General features: G+C 40.7%; 3 protein-coding genes and 1 long non-coding RNA gene across 9 annotated transcripts in view; 2 read left to right on the top strand and 2 right to left on the bottom strand.

Annotated features, from left to right (window-relative positions):
- Positions 1-6,974, top strand: part of cacna2d4b (calcium channel, voltage-dependent, alpha 2/delta subunit 4b) — a 44,111-nt gene extending 37,137 nt beyond the window's left edge. For 3 of the 5 annotated variants that reach the window (XM_048257466.1, XM_048257464.1, XM_048257465.1), the window contains 5 exons: positions 25-45; positions 329-446; positions 872-987; positions 4,865-4,947; positions 5,163-6,974. In XM_048257466.1, coding sequence (XP_048113423.1) covers positions 25-45; positions 329-446; positions 872-987; positions 4,865-4,947; positions 5,163-5,255 — 431 coding nt within the window. In that variant the 3' untranslated portion in view covers positions 5,256-6,974. The remainder of the gene's footprint in view (positions 1-24; positions 46-328; positions 447-871; positions 988-4,864; positions 4,948-5,162) is intronic. The other 2 variants (XM_048257468.1, XM_048257467.1) reach the window with 1 other exon arrangement.
- Positions 6,975-8,665: 1,691 nt separating this feature from the next.
- On the bottom strand, positions 8,666-13,451 carry si:dkeyp-73b11.8 (BPTI/Kunitz domain-containing protein). The gene is made up of 6 exons (XM_048256286.1): positions 13,352-13,451; positions 11,090-11,293; positions 10,464-10,640; positions 10,047-10,091; positions 9,697-9,775; positions 8,666-9,484 (listed from the first exon to the last, which is right to left on the bottom strand). Exons 1-6 carry the CDS (start codon positions 13,416-13,418, stop codon positions 9,403-9,405), a joined length of 654 nt encoding a protein of 217 aa, XP_048112243.1. The 5' UTR covers positions 13,419-13,451; the 3' UTR covers positions 8,666-9,402.
- Positions 13,452-14,417: 966 nt separating this feature from the next.
- Positions 14,418-18,049, bottom strand: LOC125303948. The gene is made up of 3 exons (XR_007195146.1): positions 17,946-18,049; positions 14,634-14,768; positions 14,418-14,477 (listed from the first exon to the last, which is right to left on the bottom strand). It is a non-coding gene; the product is annotated as an uncharacterized LOC125303948 (long non-coding RNA).
- A 497-nt stretch (positions 18,050-18,546) lies between these two features.
- ca12 (carbonic anhydrase XII) overlaps positions 18,547-20,025 on the top strand; it is a 35,369-nt gene continuing 33,890 nt past the window's right edge. Inside the window, exon 1 of one of the 2 annotated variants that reach the window (XM_048257747.1) lies at positions 18,547-19,030. In XM_048257747.1, coding sequence (XP_048113704.1) covers positions 18,958-19,030 — 73 coding nt within the window. In that variant the 5' untranslated portion in view covers positions 18,547-18,957. The remainder of the gene's footprint in view (positions 19,031-20,025) is intronic. The other variant, XM_048257748.1, reaches the window with a different exon arrangement.

The raw sequence follows: 20,025 nt of genomic DNA, 5'->3' as shown, positions 1-20,025 counted from the left end.
GGCTTTCTCATTGTCCATACACAGCCAAGTCTGTGTACCATGCAGGTGAGTACACCTGTCATGCCATCACTTTGCCTCATTTTGTTTGAGTATGTGTAGAAACTAACTAGTGCTTGGGTCCAGCCTTAGTTATGGGACTGTCATAGAAAACATCAGAAAGATAGATTGTGGCTATGTATCTCTCTCTCTCTCTCTCTCTCTCTCTCTCTCTCTCTCTCTCTCTCTGTGTGTGAGTATGAGTGTGAGAGAGAAAGAATTCAGGAGAGAGAGTGTTTGAATCAGAAAAGAAATGTGGAGTTAGTGTAACTGGCGAATGCTCACTTCCCAGGCCATAAACAAAAGAAGGTGGAAATCATGCAGCCCTGTGACACTGAGTATCCCGGCTTCATGTATGACACGTCCATTACTGAGACCAACAGCATCATCAAATGTGGCCGCTGTCAGAAGTAAGTGCTTGCAAGAGATTAACCCGAAGAGACTCATCTCCTGTAAAACATCACACCGAAGACCCATCTCAGTAGCTATGCTCCTCCTGTAACAAGGGATTAGTTGCACAGGGAATCTGTCTGCAATTTTGCTTTCACATCTGTGTGGTGCTCTTGTTTGGCTCAGTCTTTGGCACTGTGTTATTATAGAGTGTAATGACTATTCTGACTAATAGAGCGCTCCAGTTGCTGTCCATGGTGCTACTCTAGAGGGGCAGTACAAATGCAGCATTTTCCAGTGTTGCCAACCCCTCACATGTTGTGTACCTGTACTAGATAAAGTCACACAACAAAAAATCACTAACAATTGCATGTAAGATTAAGCATGTAATGCCAGATTACGATAGAGGGCAGTCTTTAATCATACATACTTATTTTTGTTCCAGGATGTTTGTTTTGCAGCAGATCCGTAACACTAACTTGGTGATGGTGGTTGCACAAGCAGACTGTGACTGTTCTCGCCAATACTCACCGATCACACTGACCCCAAAGGAGGTCAAATATATCCTTTCCAGGTTATGTTGTTCCTGTGTTATCAAATTTGTGAAAGGTTCAGGCAAGTGAATCGTAACATAGTGAAAACCCTCGGTTTAAGCACACATTTAATGTAACCAAATAATATGGCTCCTCAATAATTTCTAAAGCACCCTTAATGAATTGATCCTCCTGAGTTAGTCCCTGTTGTGCAATGTGTGGGCACCTTATGTTTATCACTATTCAGCTGCCAGTTTGCCACCCATCAATCAATCAATCAATCAGATTTATTTATATAGCACGTTTAAACATGACTTGCATCAACCAAAGTGCTTTACAGAAACCAGTGGGAAGCAAACATATAACATATATCAAATAAGACAGAGGCAGGCCATACAAAAACACATCATAAAGCAGACCATACAAATACACGAAAGAGACAACAGTACAAGCAGGGCTCCGGTCAAGATGAATCAGGAAACGCTGGAGAGAAAAGGTATGTTTTGAGCTGGGATTTAAAAGAGTCAACTGAAGGGGTGAATCTGATGGAGGTAGGGATGCTGTTCCACAGTTTGGGGGCTGCGACAGCAAAGGCACGGTAGCCCCTGTGCTTGAGAATGGCCTTCAGCTCCGTCAGTAACCCCTGCATGGCCGATCTAAGGGACCTAACATTAGAGTAGGGGGAGAGGAGGTCTGAGATGTAGGGGGGGCTTTTCCATTAATGGCTTTGAAAGTAAAAAGAAGGACTTTAAAATCAATTCTGTAACAAACCGGAAGCCAGTGGAGGGAGGCTAGGACAGGGGTGATGTGGTCTCGTTTCCTTGTGCCTGTTAACAGTCTAGCGGCTGCGTTTAGGACTAGCTGCAGGCGGGACAGGGATGATTCAGTGATGCCGGTATAGAGGGAGTTGCAGTAGTCTAGTTGTGATGTGATGAGAGCATGAATTACCCTTTCAAGATCTGGGTGGTATGAAATATTTCTGAGTTGAAAAAAGCTGGCTTTCACCACTGCGTTTATCTGCCTGTCAAACCGGAGCTCTGAGTCAAAAATGACACCCAGATTCCTAGCATGGGGCCTAGTGAGGGTGGAGAGGGTGCCTAGGCTGCTGGAGATGGTACTGACTGAGTTTGGGGGACCAAAGAGGACAATCTCACACATGCTGATTCGGTGCTGTGCCCCGTCAAGTCAAGTCAAGTCATATTTATTTATATAGCACACTTAAACGCAATGTTATTGACCCAAGGTGCTCAGAAATAAAATAAACAGTAATAAAAACAAAAAATAAAGACATAAATGACAAAAAATAAAAATAAATAAATGAAAATACAAAATAATAATAATAATAAACAGATTATGATTGTAGATAAAAATAAACATATGGTTACTGAAACTACTAGGCCTAGAGAAAGATGTACAGTAAAGTTATATGCCAGTTAATATAATGCAGAAAAGAAATAGAAATAAGATCAAATAAATAAAAAATAACAACCAAACAAGGGGAGAAATTAATGGACATTATAGGCCAAAGAAAATAGATGGGTCTTTAAATTTGATTTAAAACTACTGATGGTGGGAGAGGGCTTAATTTCTATAGGGAGATTGAAGTCTAGGGGCAGCAACAGAAAAAGCTCTATCACCTTTAGTTTTAAGGGTTGCCTTTGGGACTGATAGAAGAAGTTGTGAGGAAGACCTCAGTGGCCTAGAAGGACAGTAGGGACTTAAAAGGTCACAGATATACTGTGGCGCCATTCCATTTAGGACTTTGAAAACAAAAAGTAAAACTTTAAAATGAATTCTGTAATTGACAGGTAACCAATGGAGTTGGGCCAGCACAGGACTTATGTGCATATGTTTCTTCAACATAGCAGTGATATTGAATGTTATGTTTGTTAAAAATGGAGCCATGAGGCAGCATATATAGGGAGAATAGCAGAGGGCCTAAAATGGAACCCTGAGGGACACCACATTTGATAGGTGCAATGGACGAAGAGCAATTACCTAATCTTACAGAGAATGTTCTATCATTCAGATATGATGTGAACCATTTCAATACCACCCCTTACAGACCAACTTCATCCTCCAGACGTTTTAACAGGATGCTATGGTCAATGGTATCAAAAGCAGCACTAAGGTCAAGAAGTGCTAAGAGGGCACAAGAACCATTATCTACTGAGCAAAGAATATCATTTTGCACCTTAAATAGAACAGATTTGGTGCTATGAAGTTTTCTAAAACCTGACTGAAATTTATCTAGGATGTTGAAAGCATTCAAATAAGAAGTGACCTGAGAGAGATGCATGCTTAAAACTAGAGGGGACCACTGCAGTAGATAGAGAGCTGTTGATAATGGCCAAAACAACAGGGCAAATTATGTTAAAGACTTCCTTAAACGGTTGTGAAGGTAAAACATCTGAGTGGCAAGAGGAGGATTTCATATGAGAGACCACTTCAAATAGCTGGGAGAGAGACAAAGGTTGCCACTGCTGAAGGCAGCTGGGTGAGAGTTTTATAACTGAGGGATCAGAAACTAAGGAAGGAATTTGAGATTTAATGTTATTAATCTTATCAATGAAGAAATTGAGAAACTTCTCACAGTTTTCAGTGGTGGGAGTGATAAAGAGAACAGCAGCAGGAGGATTTAAAATAGAGTTGATGGTACTAAACAATATTTTTGGTCTGTGAGCATTACTGGCAAATCAACTTAGAGTAATACTCTGTTCTAGCGGACTCAACAGAGTTTTGGTACATCTTTAGAGAATCTCTAAAGATGTCATAAAGACTTGGAGTTTGTCTTTTTTCCATTTTCGCTCATTTCTCCTACACACTTGTCTAAGAGAATGGGTAGAATCATTAAACCAGGGAGTGGAGTTGGTTTTTGACCGTTTTAGTTTTAAAGGTGCAACACAGTCTAGAGTAGCGGAACAGGAAGTGTTGAAGAGATTAACTAATTCTTCCGTATCAGAGCAGGTGGACAGGGCATCATTGATAGCAGGTGACTGAGTAAGCATAAAGGTGTTAGAGAAATGTAAAGCTGTCCTAAACCCTGACTGGAATTTATCCAGGATGTTGTTCTGTGTAAGATAGGGGGACAGTTGGGAGAGAATGACCTTTTCTTTTGACATGAATGGGAGTTTAGAAATTGGCCTGTAATTACTGAGCTGGGTGGAGTCTAGGTTCGTTTTTTTTCAGTAAGGGCTGGACCACTGCATGTTTGAAGCAGGATGGGACGGTACCAGTGGCTAGGGAGCTGTTAATGATGGAGAGGATGGTGGGACCAGTTGTGACAAGGACATCTTTCAGAAGGGGAGTGGGGACTATGTCAAGGGGGCAGGTAGTAGGTTTCATGGCAGAAACCATCTCAGAGAGGGAAGTTAAAGAGATGGGATTGAAGCAGGCCAGGGAAGAGGAGCAGTTGAGGCAGACAGTAGGGATTAGTGGGGGGGGATGTTACTTCTTATGTACTCAACTTTAGTAATCCACTAATGTAATTATCATTCTGCTGTTTAGTCTAGACTGTCTACATCAAACTACCGTATATCAAGAATTGACCCCTAGGTCAGAACTTATGAACTACAAATGTCCTTCATCTATTTTTTGGCTTGCTCTCGTTTTTATTAAAATTCAGAATGCCAGAATCACCAGCTGGTGATGGGCGGAGGCTAAAAAGAGGTGACAGAAATCAAAATATTGCATATTTCTCTACACAATAGAGTATGACCTGTAGTCGTACTTTTTTAATGTTAGATTCACACTTTACTTTAGAACATTTGACCTCAGTAGTGACCCTGAGCACTGAGGCTACAGTGAGCACAGCACAGCTCAGTTATGTAGTTTAGTTTCCAGGGCTGCAGGAGCGTTTGAGAGCAAAGCCCACTGCAAGTGTCTCACCCTTAACACCTCTGCACATAACGCCACAGTCAAGTGTAACCGCATGAAGTCCCAGAAGATCCGCCGGCGCCCGGAGTCCTGCCACGCTTACCACCCTCATGTAAGGGCCTCCCGCTCAGCAAGAGTCAGATGCATCCTTCCACTGGCATCACATCAGCCAATGAACACATTCAAATGCATTTCAAATTTCACACATCTATTTTACGAAAACCTCACAAGAATGACTTGATAATAATTCAGTGTTTTAGTATACACTATTTAAACAAAATAATTGCAATGTGTTACTTGACATTGACATGTACTCTGTGGTTGCAGGAAAATGCAAAGGATTGTGGAGGAGCTTGTGAGATCAGTATATCAGTGGCTCTGCTGTTTGTGTCCTTGGTGACTTCTCTTGCTTTGCGATGATGGGAAGATGTCCCAGAAGAAGAGTTGAGAAAATGAATTGTAACTCTGTAATTTTCCATTTAATGCTGTTTATAACATCAGAAAAATGCAAACAAATAGGCATCCAAGGTTATCCAAAACAAATGAAAACGGCTATTTTGTCAAATTAGAAAATTATGGATCATACATATTCTTCAGTCTTATTCAGAATAGAGCATAGTTGAATTCATGAACTCAGTGACTAAAGGCCAAATAACACACCACATGATCTCCAGAGAATAAGGCTTCTGTGGACAGTTCATCACAGAACACGGAGGAGCTTGAGTGCGAGGACCTCTACTGGACTTAAGGTTGCAGTGCAACCGCAAACATTTTAGAGAGATCTTTGGAATGATGGACTGATTGTACATGCTCAGAACATTGTCATAGAGTAGAGAGACTCTGTGTGAATTCTACCCTACAGTGAAAGGAAGGCAGAGGTCATCAGAACTGTCTGTCATGTAATGCTCCAAGTCAATACCTATTAAGATAACTCTATGTGTAACAGCAGTCAGCACGGATGTTCACTGGTGTGTTTCATGTAGACTTGATTTGTAGGACTTGCTAAGGCTTAAGCATGTGTAAACATGTCTACAGATTGGTGAAAACAATCAATTTAGAAAGCATTGATAGAGTTGGCAAGAGTTAAAGGAAACAAGATACTTATTCTAAACTGCACAAGTGTACCAAACACGTATTTCTTATTCCATCTGTATGTTTTTTTCAGTTATCTTTTGTTTTTCAAATAAACTTTATAAACTTGTGTTTAGGCAAACAAATGTTAGGTGTTGTAACTGGTTGTGAGCTAACATATTTCTAGCGATTTTCTCCATGGACCATGGTATCCCCTTCATCATACTCGACTAAAGTATGAGTAAACTGTGAAGCTCTATATCTGTTGCTAAAAACTGCAGAACAAGATACCTAACACTGATGCATAAAGGGCCATTTTACTAAATTCTACTCTACTCACTGTAAGATTCTGTTAATGTATGTAATCTATGTTATTGTATGTAATAATGGCATTGTTACCACAGACACAGAAGTGCTGCTTTTTCCCTCATCATGTACCTGCCTGAGCATGTGAACATGGGTCACTGAGACAAACACCTGGTAATGTGACTTCAATGAAGTAATAACAACAGAGCATACCATATGTAGTCTATGAATAATAATGTATGATAATCTCAATCATACAATTTCAAATGACATTTTAGAATGTTTTTTGTTGATTACAGCCATTTTTATTTTGTACCATAGATGTGTATTAGGGCCTATGTAATTAATACTGTTTAGACAAAGCTATTATCCAAGGCAACTGAAAGGCTTATTAGCCTATATTTTATATCATGGGAACTGAAACTATTGAGTTGAACTGAAATTATTGAGTTACAAGAGCTATAGAGTAATTCTTGACAGAATTAAGGTTAACTGAATTGTTTTATTTTTGTCACATACTTGAGATTATTTTCAGTGTTATAGATGGATAGGTGTTACTAATGGTGTTATGGACAGTATTTTAAAGGGAACCCAATGTTAAATATGTGGATCTATAAGTTGTTAGTAAATTATTATTATCATCTGACCACTCTAATATTGAAAAACTCCAGGCCTCAATGCTCAGGCACAGCAGCAGGTTCTCACACAGGGCCCACCCAGGAACATGGCCCACAATCCCTGGGCCAGCTCTCTAACTGACGCTTGAAGGCCTCCCTTCCTTTTTTTTCAAGCTCACCCCAGAATGGGCTGCCCACCCTGGGGTCCCAGTGGGAAAACAGACCGCAAAGCTCACATAAGCAGCTGGGCCAGAGGTTCAGGGAAAAGATGCAGTGGCTGAGAGAGCCACCGCAAAACATCCAGGGTGATCTGGCCTCCCTTCCTTTTTTTCCTATGGACTCTCTGTGATCAATGTCACCCCAGAATGGGCATAGATTTATCAGCACCTTGGTAGGAGTCATATTATGGCAGACTGATACATGCCTGTCCCAGTGGGAGAGATGGTCCCAGCAGCCTCCACCATTTCAGATCACAGGCTTGCGGCTTTCAGGGCATGCCCACAGCAGCTGACACAAAGCCAGAAGAGGTATACCAGTAAATACTATCATATAAGACTGAAAAAAGCTAGAAACCAGATTATGCAGTGGCTGAGTTTTCTTCAGCAGTGTAACACCTGACCAAAACATCACTGGGAATGCTCCATCATGTAGCCCATTTTAAACAATGGTACGGGCTGGTTTATCACCATCTCTGCTGTTTAAACTATGTGACTTCCTCAGATGGTGATCCAGCTGGTGCTACACCAGCAAAGAACTGATATGGGTTGCATAGATTTATCATGCTTGCTTGGTTTCTAGCTGTTTTTTTCCAGCAGGGCATCATGGCATCATGTTGAGGTGTAATGAGCTAAAGACACAACATGAAGGTCATTTGATATTATCACCAGCATACTGATATACAGATGTTCCTGTCAAATACTCACTGTCCGATGGCTGTCCTCCAAGGCAACTTGAACCAGCGCCAACATTGCTGGTGTAATGCATCAACAGCATAATCCTCAACTATTCAAAATACAGTATGTCACAGTTCTTACAGGACTCATTGGTGGCTCACCATTAGGACAAAAGGACAGACATGGCAGCACCTGCCCATGTGACCAAAACAGAGTGTGGTTATTATAAGCCACCAGAGATTAGGCCTGTAAATTCATAGGCACCTGGACCACGGATATCGACATAACTGTGTTGAATGAGTAGTGGCCAGGTGTACGCAGGCCAACAGGGGATACACAATGAGTTGTGATTGTCATTTTGCTATTGTGTTTTTTGGCTCACTGTCGTGATTTTTTATGTGTTGTTGTGTTTTGCACTTCAGGGCCACTGTAACAATATGTTCTAACCTATTTAACATTGACCTGCCACATCAGTGGCAAGGCATGGAAATGAAGATCACATTTAAGTGTCTTGTGAACTATGAGTATGATTAATCAAAATCTTGCGAACCCATCAGAAAACGCCCTATAATTTAATTTAGTCTACTTCTGATAGCCCTTACGAGAAAATAACTGCAGTACTTTAAGTGTCAAAATTATAGTTTTGGAGGAATTATTTGAAGTTAATATTCAGGAATATACATCGATTTGCCCTGACCTGGTGAGTAGACCTCCGACTTCGAGTATGAAGGAATGCACTTTTCCTTGTCAGAGGTCTGAAATTTTGGACTTTTAAGCTGTCTGGAATGCTGTGTAAGTTTGAACGCATAAAATATCAGACCAAAGGGATACCAATAAATTGGACCACATGTATGCTAATCTTTATATTAGCCTGTTTGGTGAATACAAACAGACTCAAGGACTTAAACTTAATGGTGAGTGAGTCATATAATAATGAGCTTGCTTGAGGTGGTATCGTGACATTTATTGGGAAAGAATGAGAAAGCACTTAAAAAACACATAAAAGAGACACTCTATATCACATGTTAATGAAGCCAATGCACAAAGCAACTGGTTATGGTGTTTCTCTAGTCACTTAATTAAAAAAATCCTTGCCCTTCACTGTAATGAAAAATAGTTTCTGGTTTTATTTAATAAAAAAAAACACACACATTTGTATCCAAGTAATAGAACGCTCAAAATGTTAATTTAGTTCTAAACAAAAGTGTCAAGGGCTTCACACCTGCATGATTAAAAACATCATTACACACAAAATAAGACAAGCTGAATTAAACCAAACTAACCTTTACAAAAGTAATGTTGAAATGTTAAAACAACACTTTTTAAAATGATCATGGTCCAATTTGATCACTAATCCTGAGCTCAGTTCAAATGGTAGCCTTAAAAATTTAGTTTAGTTCCGAATTAACCCTTAAAGAGTACCGTCACACCGGTGTGACGGGAATGTTGGGAAATGAACGTTCTAAAGAATATCTGGGTTCATTGAATTCAACATAGAATTTTAGAACCTTCAATTGTTGCGTAACGGAATCTTATGTTAGAATGTTCAAAAACCTACACCTTTAATTAAATGCTGTTGTTTAGGCAATGGTAGTTGTGGGACATGGGTTCAATGCAGATTCAGAAACCATTTAACCTTTTGCCCCCAATCCAGATGTTCAGTCCAGTGAGAAATGAGCATTAATGTGCTGTCTCCACGTCTTCGTCGCCCTGCATGGCCTGTCTCGCTGTGTCTTCTTTGGGGGCCTTTTTCCTTTTTTCCCTAGATCCACACACACAAAATAAATCATCATTATTCTAGTTTTTCATAATGATAAATGCATATTAATTACAAGGCTGCCCATCAAAACGTCATAACGTGCAGTAGACAAAAGGAAATACTGTGCATGTTTTGATCCGAAAGTGTACATCACAGATGAAGACAGGCAAGCAGCTCTGTGTGAAAGTAGGCAGATTTCAGCAGGATATACTCACTTTGACTTTAGAGCAAGAACTATAACGGCAACAAGAATGGCAGTTCCAACGAGACCAAAGACCACTCCCAAAATCAGTGCTGAACACAAACCAGAGCAAACAGAAAAATATATTGTGTACCTTTTTTTTTTTTTTTAAATGAATAAACATTTTAATATGTAGGCTATACTAGCATTTTTGTTTTGTATGCAAAGGTAGGCTACTATTTATTGTTACACTAAGGTCTCCTACTGCACTGCAGCTAGAATGTTATCCCTCATTGTAAGTCGTGTTAGACAAAAGCATTAGCTGAATGAATAGATCAAATGTATATGTACAACATTATGAGGAATTCCCAAGTGTTAACTCACCAACTGGTGTGTCATACTCATCTTCCTCAGGGCCCTCACCAGGATCTGTTCAGCATTGGGACAGAGAACACAGGTCACAGTTCATACTGTAGTTCATATCACAGACCAACTGTATGCATGACAGCTTCCTGCATGTGGACTTTGTTAGGAAGAGGAATTTAGAATTAAAATGATATTGATATTAACTTGCATTCTTGTTAGCTTTGTTTGTTCATTCATGTATGTTACTCTTTGTAAACTGGCCTTAAGTTTGAGAATAGTAGCTATATAAATGCAACAACAACAACATAATTGTAGCCTAGGCTATTATTATTATAATTGTTCTTATATCGTCGACTTGCAGTGTGAACTGTTTTTCTGTTCAATAGCATTCATGTGGGATTTACTGTAGCCCACATGAAGTTCACACCGACTCACCTGCGATCCCGTAACACGTTTTGTTGCAGGCTTGACTGTCCAGGAATCTGTTGCCGTTCCCGACGCAACCGGTCCAGAAGAACGTCTTGCATTTCCGATGGATGGGGTCATAATAATACCGCAGGTAATTAGACAGACATTTTCCGACTTCCTTTTTGAAGTGACATGCCTCTCTCTCTGTGAGGGGTGAGGGAATCCGATTGGTAAAATGGTACAAATAAATTATTGCTGTAGCTGTCATGTAAATTCACCTGATTCTGTTATTATGCATAGCGCTATTACACCACTAGGTGTCAGGAAATACTCAGGAAATGTTCCTTTCTTCTCTGTCTTCTCGGCTTTAAGGACTAAAGCGTGAAATTGTCTTGATAACAATCCTATAGGTAATCATCCCACTAATCTAAACCTACTTTCTGGTGAAATGACTAGTCTTGTGAGGTGTAAGGAAAGATGGAGATTATCCTCCTAGTATGTTGTGATGGGTGGGATTTTGATGATAAGCAGCAGTCTGGCAGGACATTCACTGACCTTGCTCAGTCACTTTCAATTTCAATGTTCACCATAATGCTATACCTCTCTGTGCATTGTGTGTTTTCTGTAGTGATATCCCTAAATTTGATACTTACCATCAATTGGGTACAAAGCCGTTCCACTGCTTGAGCAGTTTCTCATGCAGTACTTTTCAACATTAAAGCGGTTAGCATTGCCACCGGCTCCATAGAACATAAATGGATCACACTGGTCTGTGACGTTGTCATAGTAGTAGTAGACCATGGGTTGGATTCCCTCAGCAGCCGTTCCTTCATTTTTACGCATAGAACAGATCTCATCTAGGGAATGGACAGAAAAGATGCAATGTCTACGTCCAGTCTTTAAATCATTTTTAAATAAATGTTCCTAACAGATGACAGGTTTGCCTATAATTGCAATAGGCCTAGCCTAACTGAATAGGTTGTCAGTGGTAATGGAGTGAACTGCTCCGAGCAGTTACTTTTTAAATGAAGTATACCCTTGATGCACACCTTTATTTCTGTCTGTCTATCACACTGTTGCATCAGCAGAATTTAAGGCCTTGTAGAGCACCAAAGCTATTGATTGTTAGCCTAGCTACCAGCCATCCTGATCCCAGCTGAACTAGAGAGAAACGTGTGGTGGGCTGGGCTACTGAGTCTGACTGAAAATGGGCGGGGTCAAGCTTGTGAAGCTTGTTCTTTCTTACACTTTAGTTTGTAGAGCCGATCCCTCTGATCGCTAATGATTAACTATATGAGAGTCCCCACACCCTGGCTTTATGGCTGTTCGGCTGCAATAAAGCCATTTATGATTACGAGAGAGCCTCCACCTCTTAGACTTCATTAGGTTGTGGATTTCTTGGGCACTGAATGACCAACTGAATTCAAATGGCTGATGTTGAGATCCGAAAGGCGGCAAAAGAATAATTAATACTATTAATTAATTTATTGCTACAGAACTGCATGCCTGACAGTTATCATATGGAAAGGTCACAAAGAGGTCCATTAGCATCAATTTGCTGTTTCTTTTTTTCCGCATGGACCACCTGCTATGCCTCTGGACAGACCCCAACCGCATACAGCAGCCAAAGGCCTGGACATTACGAGCAATAGGGGCTAACCTACTGGTGGCTAACCTTCTGTTATTACAACAACAATAACAACACCCAGTTCCAATGCTGCATTCTGAACCCGTGCTTCATCTTTCCTCTATAGCGTAACCTGTCTCATGATGGTCAAACCAGTTCATAGATTAGAAGGAATCTATCTGTTATTCTGCAGTGCTATATTTTGTCTGTCGTGTGACAACCAGTCCACCAGCACTTTAGCGTATCTAAACAGGCTAATGAGGCTGAGAGTTGTTTGTGCAATGATGCTTTGACAGAAGGACTGGAGACAGGCTGCAGGGGGAGATTGATGGGGGGATGACTCAGGAACATTGGCCAGTGGAAGGACACATATGCAGCATCGGTAGCACATTAAATGCCTGTCATAATGTCAATCAAGCGTGTTCTTGTAGAGTGGCATCCTGTATCCAGTATCTGACCCTAATACCTTCCACAACTAACTGTGTATACTGTGTTAAATAATGTCATAGTGCACATAATGACCTTGGTTCAAGGTGTAGGATAACACCAGTGCTTTAAAACATGGGTACAGTAGCACAGCTGCTATAAAGGTGTTTTCACATTCATACAGTATGAGAAAAGTCTAAATTGAACAATTTGCAATCAGATTTCTCCAACTGAAGCCATTTGGATTAATCTACAACGATTCTATGCTAAGGCAATAAGGAAGGACACTCCCATGCAGAGCAGTAGTCCAGTAGTCTTTCAGTGCAGCCGTTACACTCACTTCCGGACCCCAATGACACACGAATCATAAAGGTTCAAAACTTAACCTTTGTTCCCAATGCAACAGCAATGTTTCATTCAAAATGTAAATCCATATGACACAAACGTAACTTTTGTTCCCAATGCAACAGCAATGTTTCATTCAAAATGTAAATCCATATGATGCATACGGGTTGTTTGTTAGAACTAGCAAAAAAAAACCCATATATGTTGAAATATAACTTTTTTTAAAATTATTTCTACTTCCTCAGGGCTAATCTAAATCCTCTATCACTTCAGGCCTATGTTACCCTACTCAATAGTGCTATCACATCCCTTCTGTATATATTTCAATGCATTTACCAGTCAGTGCCTGCCGAGCCACAACAAAATTTGTTTTGGTTGTGTGCATAACGGATGCTAAGGTATAGACCTAAAATGTTAAACTACGTTTGAATATTAATTCAATTATTGAATTATATGAATTCATATTCATTTTGTTAAGATCACCCAGAAAGACAAAGATATGGCTAAATTCACTTACTATTCATCTGTGCCTGGACAGAGAAAAAAGCGGAAAAAATGACCAAAAATGTCACCAGTTGCCTCATGGTGTTGTTACTCCTTCAGATGCTGCAAAGGCTAGTGAGTTATAGGCCTATCATAAAGGGCAATGTCAGTGGGCTGGACATTAACAGTGGACTTTGTACTTTCACTAGATAAGTTTCATGGGTAATGATGCACTGTGACAAAGACATCAAGTTTCACCCGATCATCACTAAACTATGTACACTCCTTAATCAGTTTGGCAAGTCACTGAAATTGAAGCATTTCTTTTTTTTCAAGCCCTAATTAAGATAGCAAATTAGTCATGAGTGGATTGGATTCATTTCACAAGACAATCAAATGCTTTGTATGATCCAAAATAAAACATAGATTTCCTCTATCCCCTTAGCCACATTGGTGGTTCAAACAGCAAACAATAAACAACCCCGCCCTAAAACTGAAGCAATGCCACCATTATCCTGGAGGTTATCTATGTATGTAAGTACCACTGTGCCCCATGGTCCTGCATAATTAGTCACCCTGTGACTGTGTGGGCCAGGGCATTCACATGAGTGATTGTCAGGCTAGCTTTTATTGGCAGATGCTAAGGTGCTGCACTTGTATTATCTGTCAGCCTTTTTCCCCATGATAACAGCGGCATATGATTGGCTCAGAGAGCTCCGGTTGGCTACGATTGGCTATGAGAGCTCCGATAACCTCGATGAGATGACAGACAGCACTCAAGTCTGGAAGCTTACATATCAGAGGTGAGCTTCCCTTAAGCAGTGGTGTGTGTGTGTCAGTGTGTGTGCATGCACAATAAACACAAATTTATTTCAATACTGAATAAGAGAGTAGCGAGTAGCTTATAATACATACGTGTCTAATAGGTAGTTCAAAGCCTAAGAGAGAGAGAGAGAGAGAAAGGGAGAGATAGGACAGTCTCTATCATTTAACATTGGTCATTGCTCAATATTTCTGGCAAATACCACCCAGAGCACCTTGGCAAGCTCCCAGAATCCCTGCTGGCAGAGATCTGTCCTCTTTAGGGGATGACTCTGTGCAGGAGCTTCCCACTTAGAGAAGGCCACGAGTGGGGATGAGGAGAAGGAGGGGAGGTGACCCTTTAAAGAGACAATAAAGGGGCGTCAGCACTGAGGAGGTGACCCTTTAAAGAGACAATAAAGGGAGGTCAGTGATGAGGAGGTGACCCTTTAAAGAGACAATAAACGGGGTCAGGGCTGAGCAAGTGTTCTAATTATAACCAAGCAAGCACATACCTCTGAGCTGGCTCTGTGGACATCTCAGTGTCCAGCCCTCGAAATGGTCATCTCGCCTTCCCATGACGGGCCACACAACATGTTTGCCATGTGGCAGCAGAGCTCGATTTCCAACCAATATGTTTGTCACTGTCACTGGTCACATACAGTACAAATAACAAATATGCACACACACACACACACACACACACACACACACACACACACAATCACAATGACATAAACACGCATATATAAAACATACATACAATCACAAATGTACATACTACATACACACAATCATAAAGACATGCACAGTGCCTATAAAAAGCATTCACCTCCTTGAATATTTTCCCTTTTATTGCTTTTATAAATGGAATATTTGTCCTTTTAATTTGGCCTTTTTTACAAGACATACTCAAAGTTATTTTCACAATGTCAAAGTGAAAACAGATTTCTACAAAGTAATGTATGTATCATGTAGAATAAGTGGTTGGATAAATTATTAATCAGTAATCCTGGCTACAATTCCATCATGAAGACAAAAGAACACTCTAACCAGCTCAGAGGTAAGGTTATTGAAAAGCATAAACGAGGGGATGCATACAAAAATGTCACTGAACATCCCCTGGAGTTCAGTGAAATCCATCATTAAGGAATTTAAAGAATATGTCAAATGTGTACATCTGCCTAGAGCAGGCCGTCACCACAAACTGAGGCCACCAAGGCACCTATGACAGCTCTGAAGGAGTTAAAAGCTACAGCAACTGAGATGGGAGAAATTATGCAAACAATAACTATTGCCTGAGTTCTTCAACAGTCAAAGCTATGTGGTCGAGAGGTAAAGCTCTTAATTCTAGACTAAAGTTCACCCAAAGACGTGGGAGACTCCAAGGTCTAATAGGACCAAAATTTAGCTTTTTGGCCATCAGACTAGATGCTGAGCCATCAGACTAAATGCACCATCCCTAATTTGAAGCATGGTGGTGGCAGCATCATGCTGTGGGGATGCTTCTCGACAGCAGGCCCTGGAACGTTTGAAAAGGTTATAGGCCAAATTAATTCAGCAAAATATATGGAAATCCTGGAGGACAATCTGATTCAGTTTACAAGAGAACTGTGACTTAGGAGAAGATTTACTCTCCAGCAAGACAATGACCCGAAGCAGACAGTAAAAACTACACAGAAATGGTTTAAAGAGAACAATGTGAATGTTCTTGTGTGCCCAAGACCTCAATCCAATAGAGAATTTGTGGCTGGACTTGAAAAGGGTTGTCTGTGCCCAATCCCTGTGCAACCTGACAAAACTTGAGGAGTTTTGCAAAGAAAAATGGAGTAAAATTGCAGACGTGCAAGCCTAATTGAGACCTATCCATGCAGACATGCTTTAATTGCGACCAAATACATCTACTAAATACTTGAAGGGGGTGAATATTTATGCAATCGTTTATTTTGCATTATATATTTTTAATTAACTAACATTACTTTGTAATATCCGTTTTCGTGCCACAGCCGGGGGTGAATACTTTTTATAGGCACTGTACAATCACCCACATATAATATACACATCACAGAGTATACAAATAATAGAACTCTCCTCACACACAAACGGACTACAGATGCCCAGATAGACAGGCCGACACACACACACACACACACACAAACTCTGCTGCACTGAGGCAGGAACCTATTGTATGAAGATGTTGGTGAAAACAGGCTACCACCAATAATGATACTAACAATACAACCCAATTTACACAAGAGCTTGCACATGTTGATACACACACACACACACACACACACACACACACACACACACGCACTCACTCACTCTCTAACTCTGAACACTGCTGTGGTCCACACATTAGTGCAGTATGAGGATGCTGATGGAAGTAGGTTATTATAACTCCACAACTAAAGGCTATCTGCTGTTAATTCTTTCTCCCTACAATTCACTCCCTATTTCTCTTGACACCAAATGTATTGATTATACGACACCTGCCACTCATCTTTGAGAAGCTCTTACCTCTATACCATAGCTGTCAACATTGAGCTTTGAAAATAAGGGAGATTTCCTGGGTTTCTCACGCAGAATACGGGAAAATGTCAACATTCGTCCCCCAACGTTGGAAGGGTTGCAGTATTAGTCCGTTTCATAATTGCAAGCTCGTGCATTGGTCAGCTAAACAATACAACAAAGTAGCCTACTTTTAATTTACGCCTAACAACAGCCTATATTAATTTGGTCAAGTTTATACAGCCCTAGCAAGGTTAAAGTTCTGTAGCCTAATCGATGGCCCTGTGCGCTGTCATTCTCTCTCCTGCGCAAACAAAATGTATGCGTTCCAAGTAGCCTATAGTGCGTAATTCTTCTTCATAAAGTTGAACAAATGCATTTGGTTATTTTAAAGAGAAAATATAAATAGCCTGTCATGCAGTTTATGGGCTACAGTGCAGAGTTGGGAAGTTATGGTAGGCCAACTTGGAGTGAACAAACAGGGGGAATTCTTTCTCTACTCGTACCTGAGTGGTAGGCCGATACACACAGCGTTCGGCCGTACACTATGCAGGTGCCACTGAATCGTGCTCTCACGACAACCACGCCATCATCTTAGTCTCACTGTCGCCTTCAAGCAAGCAAAACGATGCTTTGAAAACACCTGTTTCGTTGGAAGGGCAAGGGTGTAGCAACAGGACAACAGTACAGAGACTGACAAGTCCGATGGTAGAGCTAATGTTATGAGATTGTTAAAATACGGGATATTTACGGGAAAATATTAAAACGGGAAGACAGCGGGAAAAAAGTTATAATACGTGAGAAACCCGGTTTCCTACCATCCTCGAGGACAACAATCATATTTTACCCAAGACACACACACACACAAACAAATTCCCTTGGCATAATTAAAACATATACAAAAGCTTCAAAAGGCATATTAGTGACACCATCAATCAAACAATGCCTTCATAGGCAGCTACTAGGCATCATAACACTGGCAGTGCCACAGGTCAGCACCACGTGTGGTCGGTCATGCCCCATCTGCGCAGATGTGTGAAGCTTGCTTCTGCTGCTATTAAGCCATGGCGTGATTTTCCACAGAGGACAATGTCATATCCACAAACCCGAGGAAATATGAAAATATCCTCCAAGAATGCACGTTAAGCACCCTGTCTGGAAATTTAATCAGACAATAATGAATAGAAAGTCTCTGTAATACACTGCTAGATCGACTGTTTACCACAGCAGACCGCCACAGTTTCTAAATGAGGTATTAGTCGACACAGCATAATTAAGTGACTGAACTAATACACCGTTATACCACAGCAACTTACCAGAAATGCATTTTCAACAGGGTATCTTGGTCCAAGTCTGACAGGGTGTTTCTGCTTATCCCCTGGGCCTGACCAGACTTAACCACTGCCTTCCTGATCTGCGGACAGTCAACAGTGCTACTGTGCTCCCCAAATAATGTCAGCCAGCGTAACTGGGACAGGTGCTGACACTTGTTCACCTGTTTTCATCATAGACTGTATATCTATATATACCGTCTATGGTTTTCATGCCTCTTCTGTGGTCTCCCATGGGTAAGGCTTGGCAGGGGTCAACCCACAAAGCATCTTGGGAGTTTTTCCACGTTATCAGAGATCTCAGTCTTGTGAGATGAGATCAGACGAGAAGAGTACAAAAACGTGATGTTTAGTGGCGTGTAGGAAAAACATATTTAAAATGTAGAGGACACTAGCCTAATCTGAGTAGCCAAACATGTTTAAAAGTAATGTTTTAGTAAACAGCCACTCCAAACTTTTGTTGTGTAATTGAACACTGCACCAGTGTCGCCCACAAATGAGTGAAAAGTGACGGCAGGCTGTGTGGCTGTGGGCGTTACAAAAATGCACTCAGAAGAGCGTTATGGTGGCAAGCTGGAGCTTGGCAGTGCCAGCAGTGCCGGGTACACGTGTCCTCGGACCAAAATATAGTGGCATATATTGTTTCGGGCAAACTGCTGAGGATGCAGGACGCTGTTTCTCTCTGGTCAATCAACTTGCGTGGGCGAACTAGTGCCTAAACGGACGTGGAACTTTCCTCAATGGAACCAAACACCTAGATCTACTGTAACAAAATACAAATGATGGGCGAGTACCGTTTTTTCCACTTCTTCGTCTTTGGTCAGTTGCCCTGAGTTTTTTTTCAAGGAAGATTCGACAGGCTGGTTGTGTCATGGCTCTGACGTCACGCTTCTGAATGAACCTGACAAGCTTGGTATAAAAGCCGGGTTCGGATCCAATGTCGAGAGGACGATCTAGTGTTCAAAGTAATAATTGCCAGCACCTTGAGTGAGTGAATATGCTGCCGCCGCACCATTCTTTATCTGTTCCTGTGATAATTCTCCTCACTATTAATATTCTGGTCTCTTATGGTAAGTATTCTGTTGTTATTGCTACAAGTTTGTGTTGTAAAAATGGCGTAGGCTTCTCTCTTGAGTAACAGATTTGTACATTTGTATATAAAATTGCCAGTCATCTCACTATAGATTTTTTTTTTTTACATTTTTTTTTTAATCAGTTGACATTTTCCCACTTGCAATCTCTCTCTCTCTGGAAATACATGCATTTGTTGCTTGTTTTAGATTAAGTGCAGAATGTGCTCATGTATAACCTTAACTTATTTAAATGATTAGCAAATAATTTAAAACTAAAAACAACAAAATATGATTTATGTTTTTTATCCTGTTGAAAATGTGAAATTCTGTGTTTGCACTCTCTTGCACTGTTACAACCACACATAACAGATTGTCAGCAATTTTAGACATCCTCTGGTACAAGCTCAGATGTAGTAACCATGGAAACAGAAGCAAGGTGTGAAGTGGCACCTTAGATTTAGATAACCAGAGGCTTTAGAGTGTCTGGGCCTACAGACGACGCCTACAGACACTCTAGGGGAGTCAGGTATGTTGTAAAAAATTGGCACCCCACAAATGCCTCTTGTTTGGATGCAAAAATAGTGAGATAATGTTCAGCCCACACAAGGCTAGATGAGTCTTTCTGGTGTGTACCAGTGTACTCGTATAAATGTTTGAGTGAGGGGTCTCATACTTGAGAATTTATCCTGGAGAAAGACAAAGGGATGGAGGGAGACTGTAAACTTGTTAAATGGGGGAAAGAAGGGAAGAAAAGGAGACCTAGTGTGAGTCCTTGCTGTTAATGGGGGTATTGACCCCACAGGAATTTGTTCAGCATGTCCTTCGAACAAAAGACAGCTGATTTAAGAATCACGTAGAAGAATTTAGCTGCTATACAGTTTATTTTTGTTTTGAGAGTTGCTCAGGAGGAAAAGGCATCTACTGAGTACAGTACAGTATTTTACATTGAGAATTATATGCCTGCTTTCTGTAGTCTATCTACTGAATATAGC

Source organism: Alosa alosa, chromosome 11 (assembly GCF_017589495.1).
Source record: "Alosa alosa isolate M-15738 ecotype Scorff River chromosome 11, AALO_Geno_1.1, whole genome shotgun sequence".
NCBI classification, from domain to species: domain Eukaryota; kingdom Metazoa; phylum Chordata; class Actinopteri; order Clupeiformes; family Clupeidae; genus Alosa; species Alosa alosa.
Note: the sequence above shows the minus strand (reverse complement) of the source record. Positions and strands in the feature narration are given on the sequence as shown.